We start from the raw sequence: 13,293 nt of genomic DNA, 5'->3' as shown, positions 1-13,293 counted from the left end.
CCACCGAGCGCACTCGGCCGGGGCGTGTGCTCATTTCTGAGTATGCTGGACAGGTCTGTCTCTGTCTGCTGGTCTGCTTTTGCTTAATTGTCATTGGTGTGTGTGTATGTGTTTTTTTTCCTGTGTGTGAGTGTGAATTTGTGTGTGCGTGTGTTATTGTGTATGTGTATATCTGTGTGTGCGTGTGTGTGTATGGGTCTCTTTGCGTGTGTGTGTGTGTGTGTGTGTGTCTGTGTATACGTCTCTGTGTATATGTGGTTTCTGTGTTGAAGCGGGGAACAAGAACTTACCCATTAACTTCAGACTGCCGTTGCCAATGCCATCATGGGCGTAGAGGTCCCAGTAGATACAGTGGAACACCAGACTGAGGACTGACAAAGGGAAAGTAGGAGAGGGAGAGAGAGAGAGAGAGAGAGAGAGAGAGAGAGAGAGAGAGAGAGAGAGAGAGAGAGAGAGAGAGAGAGCGAGAGAGAGAGGGAGAGAGAGGGAGAAAGAGAGGTAAAGAGGGTGCAGAGAGGTAGGTTGTGGTGGTAGCAGGGGTTGGGGTAGAAGAGTGGGATGGGGAAAGAGAATACAGTGGAAGTAGAAGTTATAGATGAAGAGAAGAAGAGATGAGAGCAGAAGAGAAGTAATGAGGGCAGGGGAGAAGAGAATAAAAAGTGGAGATGAGACCGGAAGAAGAGGAAGAAGAGATGAGGAGCAAATTCACAGCGGACGGGAGAGAGAGTGGGAGAGAAAAGGAGATGGGTGAGAAGTGGGGAGGGCAAATAGAAGATAGGGAAAGGACAACCGGACAGACGGAGAGGCGGAACGAGGAAACGATAATAGAAAAGAGAGGGACATCAGAAAGTGTGAGAGGAGGAAGAGAGAGGGAAGGGAGGAGGCAGGGGAGTTGAAAAAAGGGAACAGGGAGACCAGAGGACAGAATGAGATAGCATAGAGGACAGAGAGACAGGGAGAGACAGAGACAGAGACAGAGAGAGAGAGAGAGAGAGAGAGAGAGAGAGAATAAAGCAAGGCAGAGAGAATCCTCAAGACGGGGAGTTAACGTGAGAGGTGAGAGGAGAAGGAGGAGAACAGAGAGGGAAGGAGGAAGAGAGAGGAGGATATGAGGGAGGGAGGATGAGATGAGGGGGGGGGGGGGGTGGTGGGAGTTCAGACAGAAAAGGAATAACCAGGGCAGCAGAAAGAGTGAGATGAAGGAGAGATGAGAAGGGTTTTATAGGAGCAGGGGGTCAGGGAGGGAGGGAGGGAGAGAGGGAGGAAGGGAGAGTCAGAAAATCCATCATCATGCTTGACTGGCCCATGCAGCAGAGTGCGAGCAGCCTGGCCAGGTGCTGCTGCTCGCTGCTGGTGAGGAGCGTGGTGTTAATCTCAAGCGGGGATTAGGGTATGAGATGTGCTCGTTGGGATGCACTGGAGTGTGTGTGTGTGTGTGTGTGTGTGTGTGTGTGTGTGTGTGTGTGTGTGTGTGTGTGTGTGTGTGTGTGTGTGTGTGTGTGTGTGTGTGTGTGTGTGTGTGTGTGTGTGTGTGTGTCTGTGTGTGTGTGTGTGTGTGTGTGTGTGTGTGTGTGTGTGTGTGTGTGTGTGTGTGTGTGTGTGGCACAGGGTAATAGGTTTGTTGAAGTGGTATATGTGTGTATATACATGCATGTGTGTGTATGTATGCAAAAAATTCTTGCTGGTTTAAGGAAGAAGATGTTAAAATGTGTGTGTATATATGTGGGCATTTATGTGTGTTTGTATGTGTCAGTGTTTTTGTTGGTTTGTGGAGTCTGATGTGTGTGCCGTGTGTGTGTGTGTGTGTGTGTGTGTGTGTGTGTGTGTGTGTGTGTGTGTGTTGATGTGTGTGGATGTGCACATATACATGCATGTGTGTGTATGTATGTGTGTGTCAAAAAATTCTTGCTGGTTTAAGGAAGAAGTTGTAAAATGTGTGTGTATATATGTGGGCATTTATGTGTGTTTGTATGTGTCAGTGTTTTTGTTGGTTTGTAGAGTCTGATGTGTGTGCCGTGTGTGTGTGTGTGTGTGTGTGTGTGTGTGTGTGTGTGTGTGTGTGTGTGTGTGTGTGTGTGTGTGTGTGTGTGTGTGTGTGTGTGTGTGTGTGTGTGTGTGTACATGCATGCGTGTGTGTGCATGCATGCGTGCATGTGCTTGCTATGCTTTTCTCACCCTCAACACCTGCCGCTGTCATGAACATCTTGTAGGTTGTGTGGAAGAGCTGTCTTCCCTTCAGATTGTCTATAGGGAGAAAACAAACAGAAGAGGGGGGAATAAGGGAGGCAGCAGGGGGGGAGAGGGAGAAGGGGAGGAGTAGAGGGACATAAAAGGTATGGAGATATGGTGAAGCAGATGGTGAGGAGATGGAGGGATGGAGAGATGGAGAGATGGAGTGAGTGTGTGTGTTGGGGGGGGGGGGGGGGGGGGGGGGGGGGGGGGGGGGGGGGGGGAGGGGGGAGATGGAAGGAAATGAAAGAACAAGGAGCTCGGTGGGATAGATTGAAGGTACAGCGGTTTGATTTACATCCATAGGGGGAAACCACTGTAGACGCGTTGGTTTGAAATCGTAAACACTCTTTCCTTTTCTTCTCTCCAGCCCCCCGGGGGGAACACTAGATTAATGTGTATTTAAGTCATTTGTGCTGTTTGAGGAAAAGTGCTATTTAATGCAGCTGGCATATATCCTCTTATGGATTCAACTTTCACTTTTGACTGAATTTACAGTTTTATGTAATATGAGATACTGTGCCGAAATTTGAATAACGCTACTTTTTAGCATGCCAGCCCTCAAAATGTTCTCCAATTTAGATTGAATAAAATCACAAAAAACAACAGAAGAACTGACATTTTCTCATCATAACAATTAACAGCAGAATATTGTTTCTATTAATGACCTGACAATACCACTGCTCCAAAGTGGCATTATAAAGTGGTAGATATCCTTAAATAAAAAATAAAAAATGTTTGCCTGGCACTTAATGAAGCCCAGTTTGCCAGTGTGATGGACACCCCTACCCACCCAGGAACCAAGCCCCCCCCCCCCCCCCCCCCCCTGGGAGGAGGAGGTTCACTCCCCCTTTATCCAGCCTCAGGACCAGCAACAGCGGAGGAGATAGAGTGCTCCTTACCCTTGCGTGAAAAACATCCGGAGATTTTAGAATTCAAGGCATGCGAGGCCTGCAATAGCTGGCTCGCACCGGCACGGAAATATATAAATATAGAGAACCTAAATCGGTCTCCTCGTGGAAATCACAAGAGAGAGCCAGAGTGTGTGTGTGTGTGTGTGTTTGGGGGGACAGGGGGGAAGGGAGGGAGCATAGCAGAGAGAGAAAGAGAGGGAGGGAGAGAGCGAGGGAGAGGGAGGGAGAGATGTAGGGAGATGAGAGGACATGGGGGGTTAATGGAGGGAGTGAGGGACGGGGGGAGGGAGGGAGGGAGGGAGTTACTTACAGGCAAAGTAGCAGGACAGGAGGAACACCAGGGAGAAGATAACCAGGAAAGTGATGTCCGTTTCCAGGATCCCTGCGATGGAGAGATGGCGTGACAGAGGGAGAGAGGCGGGGGGGGGGGGGGGGGGGGGGGGGGGGGGGTGGACCAGAAGATTGCAGACCATAAGTGGGGAAACAGAGGCAATAACTTGTTAGTGGAGGAACACATAGAGACAGACAGAGAGTGAGAGAGAGGGATATAAACAGAGAGGGGAAGAAAGGAGAGAGGGGGAATTAAGAGGAAAAAATTGGTTGAGGCGAGAGGGAACCACAATTTATTAGTTGAGGAAGAGACAGCAAACCCAAGCGAGAGAGAGTAGGAGAGACAGAGAGTAAGAAAAGCAAGAGAAGGAGAGATGGGGGGGGGGGGGGGGGGGGATCATACGTAGATGATGCAGGAAAAACACAGCTAGACAGGCGGCGTCTTCGCTTCTCATCCTTTCATCTCAGTTCATCCATCATCATTAATTCATCCAGCCATCCCTTCATTATTTTAATTTGTTCAGTTCAGTGTGCTTTATTGGCCGTGCTAAATGGTGTTGGCTTGTGCCATCAGCGATACCTTCCATAATCTCTCCCTCTCTCTCTGGCTCATCCTCTCTGTATGTCTCTCTCTCTCTCTCTCGTCCTCTCTGTATGTCTCTCTCTCTCTCTCGTCCTCTCTGTATGTCTCTCTCTCTCTCTCTCTCTCTCTCTCTCTCTCTCTCTCTCTCTCGTCCTCTCTGTGTCTCTCTGTGTCTCTCTCTCTCTCTCTCTCTCTCTCTCTCTCTCTCTCTCTCTCTCTCTCTCTCTCTCTCTCGCTCGTCCTCTCTGTATGTCTCTCTCTCTCTCTCTCCCTCTCTCGTCCTCACTGTATGTCTCTCTCTCTCTCTCTCTCTCGCGTCCTCACTGTGTCTCTCTCTCTCTCTCTCTGTCGTCCTCTCTGTATGTCTCTCTCTCTCTCTCTCTCTCTCTCTCTCTCTCTCTCGTCTCTCTGTCTGTCTCTCTCTCTCTCTCTCTCTCTCTCTCTCTCTCTCTCTCCTCTCTCTCTCCCTCTCTCTCTCTCTCTCTCGCTCTCTCTCTCTCTCTCTCTCTCTCTCTCGTCCTCTCTGTGTCTCTCTCTCTCTCTCTCTCTCTCTCTCTCTCTCTCTCTCTCTCTCTCTCTCTCTCTCTCTCTCTCTCTCTCTCTCTCTCTCTCTCTCTCTCTCTCTCGTCCTCACTGTATGTCTCTCTCTCTCTTGTCCTCTCTCTATGTTTCTCTTTCCCTCGTCCTCTCTGTTGACTCTCACTCGGTCCTGTCTAATCGCTCTTTACCAAACTCATCCGCGGAGAAATGCTTGGTCCAGAAGGACTGTCCGTTGGTTAGTTTCATCTCATACTCCAGCTGTAGGCCCTCGCCCTGCAGAAGACACAGAGAGAGACGCAGAGAGACACAGAGATAAAGAGAGAGGGAGAGAGGGGCAGGGGGAATACTAAGTCCTTCAACATGGACCTACAGGACCAGAAGGGTGTACACCATAACAAGATATACTCTGGCCTTCAAGGCACTAAAATACAAACAAGGGATGACAACAGATTATCAGAATCACCATACAGTTCATCAATACAAGTTATGTGAATACAAAGGAGGAGAAAAGGTTAGGACCGATGTGAGTGCTCAGCAGAGGGCTGTGAGTGGGTCACAGAGTCACAGCCAGAAGGGACAGTGTTAGAGATAGTGCATGGCTAATTAAATGATAGCGCAGAGCATTCTCCCGTCTATCTGCACCATGTAATCCGCTCAATAATTATTAGAGCAATTATTAATGTGATCCTGCGTCGTACTCGAGGTTTGAGAGGCACTATCTCATAGGCAGGCAGTGGGAGAGAGGGAGAGAGGAAGACGGAGATGGAGGGAGAGAGAGAGAGAGGAGAATTAAGTGAATGAAGGAGGGAAAATGGTGATGTAATCAAATAAAAGCTTGAGTTAAAACTCAATTGTAATGGGAAAAGGAAGGGCCGGGCAGGACAGCCAGAAATAAATCGATAAACAATGCGTTATAAAAAACAAAATTATACGGAATAGAAAATGAATTAAAGAAATAAAGACACATGGAAAGAAAAGAAAATGAAGAAAACAGAGAGAACAGTAAATAAGAGATACTGTGATTGTTTTTTGCCGAAGGCCGGACTCCATCACAATCCCTCTATCACAAAAGGGCAAGAAGCATAGAGCATTGCTCCACAATCAATACTGACAAAACGGAGGGAGAGACCGGCCAAAAAGAAAGAGCAATATCAGGATAGGGAGGAGGAGAGCGAAGGAAAGAATCAAAAAATACGTATGGTGAACATAAATCAGGAATAAGAAAGCAAAGTGGGTGCAATGGGAGAGAGGGAGCTGAGGGCAGACAGGCCCATGGTGCAGTAGTATCTTGAATGTACTATGTTGATGTGTTGAATGTAAAATAAAATAGGAGAGGACTTTTTATTAGTTACTCTTCAAGCAAGATCCACATGAGTAACACTCAAGGTTGGCTGAAGGTGTAGAACACACAGAGGACCATGGCCAACTGAAAAATTGGAAACCTTGAAGAGCAAAACATTAGTCAAAATAAACATCACCTCCACTTAGTACAAGTCCTGAAAAGCGAACGTGGGTGATCCATGTTGTGAGGACTCGGCTGATTGGGCAGCGGGTTTAACCACCATGAAGTACACGCTCAGGAGACCTTTTTCACAGAGGTTTCATCGCAGGACAAACACAGGTGTCGCTCACAACATTAATGACGAGTTTACTGCTTTCATGTACCAGGGCACGAGCCAGCAGACTACTCTCGTGAGGATTACCCACATTCACAATGGACCCTTTTCACAGAGCCGTCAAAGCAGGGCAAACAAAGTCGTAGCCCCCCCAACGTTAAAGTTGGGTAGGTAGGCTGTGTTAAATGTATTTTTGTAAAAGCAATGCTCAACGGTTGTTACTCAGTAGTTTAGTATATAACATGTTTATTTTCAAACAAAGGCTGCAAATCAAGACTTTTAATTTGAAACCTTGAGAGAAATGCTTGCTTTCACTACTGGTCCGATAAAACTAAGAACTGGAGAAGTGATCTGCTCTTGTGCGTGCAGCTCTACACCTGGGCAGCTGTGGAGGACATGCCTTTGGTTTTAGAGCCAGCGTATGACATTACCTCGACCCGCTAGAGACTGAATTATACAGAGAACACAAGAGGGGAGACGTGAATAATTCAAAAACACAGCAACAAAGAGGAGATGATGTGGAGTGTCAAAGTGGAATAAGTGAGCAAAAAGGTTTAGAGAGAGAGAAAGAGAGAGAGAGAGAGAGAGAGAGAGAGAGAGAGAGAGAGAGAGAGAGAGAGAGAGAGAGAGAGAGAGAGAGAGAGAGAGATACAAAATAGATGGACAGATAGAGAGGATGGGACAGGATGGTTAAAACGTTAGAAGGAGCAGGGGAGAAAAAGACGAAATGGTGACAGGGAACAAGAGGGGAGAAGACACGAGAGTTATAGGAAATGGGCACCATGGCAACCGGTTGGCGCCAAGAGGGTATGAAACACGAGGCCCAACACGGAGCAAGAGAGCAAGGGAGAGGTGTGAGAGAGGGAGAGAGAGGTGTGAGAGAGGGTGAGAGAGGGAGAGAGAGAGCGGCCGGAAGAGAGAGAGGGAGAGAGAGGGAGAGAGGGGCAGGAAGAGGGAGAGGGTGAGAGAGGGAGAGAGAGAGCGGCCGGAAGAGAGAGAGGGAGAGAGAGGGAGAGAGGGGCAGGAAGAGAGAGTGAGCGCAAGGACATGCAGAAAAGGCAAGGCAGACGGTGGTGCAGTGGTTTGCTTGTTGGTGTGCATAGTGGTCAGGTGCCTGGTGGTGTGTGTGTGGTGAGGTATACGGTGAGGTGTGTGATGGTGTGTGAGGTGTGTGAGGTGTTGTGTGTGGTGGTGTGTGTGGTGGTGTGCGTGGTGTGTGGTGTTGTGTGGCGTTGTGTGTGGGTGTGTGTATGGTCGTGCGTGTGTGGTGTGTGTGGTGATGTGTGTGGTGTGTGTGGTGGTGTGTGTGGTGTGTGGTGGTGGTGTGTGTGGTGTTGCTGTGTTTGGTGGTGTGTGTGGTAGTGTGTGTGGTGGTGTGTGTGGTGGTGTGTGTGTGGTGGTGTGTTTGGTGGTGCGTTTGGCAGTCTGGGTGGTGGTGTGTGTGTGTGTGTGGTGTGTGTGTGTGTGTGATGTGTGTTGGTGCACCAATTGGAGTTGGCTGCCCATCCAGCAGTGTGTGTTTGCGGAAGGGCGCTGGCCTGACACCACAGCACTCAGCGCGGGAAGCATCTGCCCTAATTACACCCCTGCCCAATCGACACGCACGCACATAAACACATGCACACAAAACCAAACACACTCAACATCGTGCCCACACACAACCTCACACAGACTCACCCATCTGCATCGGCATTGCTGTAGAGCTGCATGTACCCAAGCACTAGCAACACAATATGTGTACACATGCACGACCACACGAACACACAAGCATTCACACACATACAGAAAAAATAAACACACACACAAGCATGCACACACAAAAACGCAAACACCCGATAAAACGGACGACAAACTGGAACACGAAATTAGAGAATACACACAGCAGACCCACTTCGATCGAGGCGGTCTCTGAGCGGGGCTCGTACTATAACGATGGAGTCTGGGGGGACATTACAAAGCCTTCGCTATCCTGAGCTTACAGTATCTGCTGCTGCTGCTTACCTCACACAACACAACACAACTCAAACTAAAGAATGTACAGCGATAAGCAGCTGGTCCCCTCCTACGAGCATATTGTTAGCACGCTCCCTTTACTGGCCCAGTCGATGCTCCCAAGTCCCCCAGGCTTACTAATCAATAGGGAGCGGTGGGGGCAGGAGTGGCTCCGCAGTATAGTCACACCTGATCGGTGCGTAATACCATAGGGTTCACACACTCACACAACCATGAAATGGAATGGTTTAACAGGTGGCCTGCCATGTTCCGGTGACAGGTGCAAGAAACACGGTGACAGGGGTGTCATCATCCAATGGCAGGCCTTAAAGGGGACCGGGGCCTACTGTGTGTGTGTGTGTGTGTATTTGTGTGTGTGTGTGTGTGTGTGTGTGTGTGTGTGTGTGTGTGTGTGTGTGTGTGTGTGTGTGTGTGTGTGTGTGTGTGTGTGTGTGTGTGTGTGTGTGTGTGTGTGTGTGTGTGTGTATGTCCGGTGTGTGTGTGTTTGTGTATGTCCGGTGTGTGTGTGTGTGTGTGCTTGTGCGTGTGTGTGCTTGCGCGTGTGCGTTTGTGTGTGTGTGTGTGTGCGTGTGTGTGTTGGGTGGGTAATGCTAATGTTGTAGGCATCAAAGATAGACAGATCAAGGAGTGGTCCTGAAACAACATTAGTATGGGTTGTTCTGATTATTTTATAACCAACACATGTCTCCATTTTAAGATTGAAAATTCTTTCTGAAATCTCGTAGTAGAACAAAATGTCTGTCCGCCCGCCTGCATATCGGTTTGTCCGTCTGTGGCTGCCTGCCTCGCTTGTGCACTTTGAGTTTGAAGGGTGCTGCATAAATAAACCTTGCCTTGCCTTGGGCTCCTGATCTGTGTCCACAAATGGAGCTAAGGTTAACATACTAAATATTCTCCCTACTTCATCGACCGGTGAATCATCTCTGACCCAGTAGTATCATGATACATGTATGTACGCTGTGCTTAATGACTGCTCTCCCACATGGCTAGGACCAGGTCATGCTCATGTAAAACAACTTCCTAACGTTGCAGGTGCATTACCATATTAATGGTTCCACGGTCATTACGGGGGTATTGAGGGAGTGTTAAGACTTGGATACTGCCTCACCACTGAGTTGACGGAATGCCGACAGAAGCCCAGAATGGACTGCAGGAATATGTTCTGCATGTGGGGAGGATTGATGATGCTCATTAGGTTGATAGTCGGCTTGTGTGTTGAGTACAGTTCAAAATATGCACACACACAAAAAGACAAATGGGGGTGAGAGACGAAATGAGAAACAAAGAGACAGAGCGAGAGAGTGAGTGAGAGAGAAACAGACAGACAGACGGACAGACAGACAGACAGAGAGAGAGAGACAGGGAGAGAGAGAGAGAGAGAGAGAGAGAGAGAGAGAGAGAGAGAGAGAGAGAGAGAGAGAGAGAGAGAGAGAGAGAGTGAGAGAGAGAGGGAGTGAGAGAGAAACAGACAGACAGACGGACAGAGAGACAGAGAGAGAGAGAGACAGGGAGAGAGAGAGAGAGAGAGAGAGAGAGAGAGAGAGAGAGAGAGAGAGAGAGAGAGAGAGAGAGAGAGAGAGAGAGAGAGAGAGAGAGAGAGAGAAAGAGATGAGGGATGGGAAAATAACTTGTGTTCTGCTGCACGCCTGCAGTAATATCACTGCTAGTGCACAATTAAATGTAGATGCACACACACACACACACACACACACACACACACACACACACACACACACACACACACACACACACACACACACACACACACACACACACACACACACACACACACACACACACACACACACACACACACAAGCTACTATGTAACTGCTGTGTCTCTGCCTGTGTGTGATCTGCGGTGCCAACTGAGGCGTCACCAAGGCAACCAACTGGGAGCGTGCTGCCCCCCCTACCCCCAAAACACGATCTCTGAGTGACAGGTCAGAGGTTTGAGGTTTGGAGATGAGGGGGCTGGAGTTTTGAGGTGGGGAGGGGGGGAATTGGGAGTTTAGAGGTTAGTGCTGCTTACCCCACACTTGCTGAGCGCAATGTACCACCACCTCTCCCTGACGGAGCGGAAACTACGTCCGCCCACGCAGCTGAGCACCTCCTCGTCCCCATCCTCCTCCACCTGGACGAGAGAAATTAGGGCGATAGAGAGAGAGAAGGGGGGAGGGGAGAAGGGAAGGGAGCGAAAGGTGGATGGAGAGAGGGGGGAGAGAGGGGTGAGAGAGGAGGGGATAGACGGGATAGATGGAGGAAGAGAGTGAGTCAGAAAGGAGAAACATATGGTGAGTATGTCGGTACTTCAAATAATTGAGAGGAAAGTGTTGGTGAGAACATCTTAACTTTAAACATAGCCGAGAAAAATCAGAGGATTGATCTGTGGTACCGCACACTACAAAAACCGACCGAAAACGTTGAACCCATAATTTAAACATACATAGTTATATATTGTGTATTTTTTGTGCTTTGGTAACACACACTGAAATAGAACAGTTGAAATCCAAACTGACAGAGCGAGAGAGCGAGAGAGATGGAGATAGACTAAAGAAGAGGATCGACGGTGAGGCAGTCAGAGGGAGAGAAGAGTTCGAGAGAAATGGGAGGAGGAGGTGGAGTGAGACTGAATCCAGAAGAGGGAAGAAAAGACAGAAGGAGAAAATAGAACAGGGTGAAGTAGATATAATGAGAGAAACACACATGCATGGTGAGAGGGGGAGAGAAATGGCGAGAGACAAAGGAATGGCGGGAGAATGCACAGACAGAGAGAGATAGAAAGCGGCAGAGAAAGAGAGGGGAGAGAGACATACAGAGATGGTGGGAGAGGGAATAGAGAGAGAGATATATCAAGACACAGATAAAGAGAGGGGAGAGAAACACAGATACAGTGAAAAGGGGGAGTGAAAAGAGAGAGAGAACAGGGATAAAACGAGAGAAATAGAGAAATGGTCGGAGAGGGGATATAGAGAGACATGGAGATATAGAGAGAGAAAAAGGAAAAAATGGTGGGAAAGGACAGAGATGAGGAGAAATGCCCGGAGAGGGGTTAGAGAAAGATATAGAGATATGGAGATAGAGAAGTGGTGGGAAAGAAAGAAAAGCGAATCGGAGAGGAAGGAGAGAGAGTGAGAGCACAGGAGGAAGCCAGGCTTGGGTTTTTGTCAAGGGACGGCGCGGGAGACAGAGAGATATACCTCAGAGACACCGAATTATCACAGCAGACAGCGAGGCGAGAAGTGAGGACACAAACATATTTCACGCTCTTATTGAGGGCAGAATATGACAACAACGAAGCGTCTCCCGCTGCACTCGCCCACAGCAATCACACTCTACAAGGTGAGGAACAAGAGCCGCTTATTGAAAGACAATATAAAAAGCAGGAAAGTTTGCTAAGAGCCACCCAGGCTGATGGGGTGTGTGATTAATGAAGGGGATGAGGGACTCACACCGCGGAACTGACTGGGGCGTCGCTCACTTGAAGTTGTGGTGGTGTTAGTCAATGTCTCTCTCTCACAAAACGCAAACTCTCTCTCTATCTCTGTGATGCATATGTGCATCGACACGTAGGTGTGCATGCTCACAGACAGACACACACACAGACCGTTTCATACGCGTGCAGTCAGGTAGTGTTCAGCAAATACGTAATGTAAACAAACACGGATCAAACACACATACTAGTGCACTTCCTGGCAGAGGGGTCAGAGGTCAGATCCAGAGGAGGTCAGCCAGGAGGTGCACGAGTAGATTCTGTTACCGAGGGACTCTTGAGCATGGATCCCTCTGTGTCACGGAGACTCTGCCTATTTCCTTACACCCTGCCTGTTTATATGTGTGTGCGTGTGCGCGTGTGTGTGTGTGTGTGTGTGTGTAGGTGTGTGGGTATGCATGTGTGTGAGTGTGTGCTTACCACACAGCCAGACCAGGTGTAGCGTGTGGTGAGGTTGATGACCTGGTTGTTCTCTGGTCGGAGCACCTCCTCCTTCTGGTAACAGTTCTGGAAAGATCCGGCAAGGGCATTTAGAGGTCAGACATTAGCCAGCAAATCGCTAGCATAAACAGACAGTCAACATGAAGTGCGATAGAAATATGCTAACTGCTGCTAATATTCTAACTTTATGCAACTGTAACTATTTACTACTATAACTATATGCTACTGTGGCTTTGTTTTACTATAACTATATGTGTGGCTTTATTTTACTATAACTATATTCTTCTGTGGCTTTATTGTACTATAACTATATGCTACTTTTGCAATAAGCTACTGTAGCTATATGCTACTCTGAGTATATATGCCACTATGGATATATAGTATCATAACAAGGATCTATGCTACTTAACAATGCAAACAATGACTCAATCCTATCCATCTCTCCCCGTCTGAGCCCTGTTTACACAGAGTTGTTTGTCCCAGTCAACAAGCACAAGAGGGCCCCTTTTGAAAATGAATAAATAAATAAAATGTCTTGGCTGAGCTTTTGAGGGGGTGTCAGACTGCTGGGCAACAGAGAGTGGCATGGCTCGCACACTATGCAATGTTGTCATCCCCAAACTACCTTTAATTGGTGGCAAGGACAATGTTGTGTTCATTATAAAATGTGTTGCAAAAAAATAAAGTCTGCAATGGAAATTGGGAATCCTGTTTTTTTCTATTGAGGGGAAGGGATTCAGGAAAAAACTTTAGCCTTCAAATTTTGCTTCCTCAACAATTGATCAAATTGTGTTGTTGTTGCATATCACCGATCACATTATGTAAATTATTATGCAAAAGAAAGAGAGCTCAATCACACACACTTACACACACACACACACGCACACGCACAAGCACACACACACACACACACACACACACACACATAAACACACACACACACACACACACACACACACACACACACATACATGCACATTTATACATCTCTCACCTTATCGGGCTTCTTGTACACAGCTGGCCACTGAGAGCTGTCATCAAAGTAGAGCAATATGTTCTGACAGCAGCGAGACTGCAGGGAGAGACACAATACCAGAGTGAGAGAGATAGAGAGAGAGAACAGAAAACTGCAGG

At 48.0% G+C, this 13,293-nt stretch overlaps 2 protein-coding genes across 2 annotated transcripts in view; one reads left to right on the top strand and one right to left on the bottom strand.

Moving 5' to 3' along the window:
* The window catches only part of LOC130391291 (trypsin-2-like), a 229,205-nt gene that overhangs the window by 54,649 nt on the left and 161,263 nt on the right, over nucleotides 1-13,293 (top strand). The window lies entirely within an intron of this gene.
* tmem145 (transmembrane protein 145) overlaps nucleotides 1-13,293 on the bottom strand; it is a 34,234-nt gene that overhangs the window by 9,370 nt on the left and 11,571 nt on the right. Inside the window, exons 3-9 of the mRNA XM_056601347.1 lie at nucleotides 13,154-13,231; nucleotides 12,139-12,225; nucleotides 10,258-10,359; nucleotides 4,785-4,869; nucleotides 3,454-3,525; nucleotides 2,176-2,244; nucleotides 291-371 (exon numbers count right to left, since the gene is read on the bottom strand). Coding sequence (XP_056457322.1) covers nucleotides 291-371; nucleotides 2,176-2,244; nucleotides 3,454-3,525; nucleotides 4,785-4,869; nucleotides 10,258-10,359; nucleotides 12,139-12,225; nucleotides 13,154-13,231 — 574 coding nt within the window. The remainder of the gene's footprint in view (nucleotides 1-290; nucleotides 372-2,175; nucleotides 2,245-3,453; nucleotides 3,526-4,784; nucleotides 4,870-10,257; nucleotides 10,360-12,138; nucleotides 12,226-13,153; nucleotides 13,232-13,293) is intronic.

Source organism: Gadus chalcogrammus, chromosome 11 (assembly GCF_026213295.1).
Source record: "Gadus chalcogrammus isolate NIFS_2021 chromosome 11, NIFS_Gcha_1.0, whole genome shotgun sequence".
Lineage (NCBI taxonomy): Eukaryota > Metazoa > Chordata > Actinopteri > Gadiformes > Gadidae > Gadus > Gadus chalcogrammus.
Note: the sequence above shows the minus strand (reverse complement) of the source record. Positions and strands in the feature narration are given on the sequence as shown.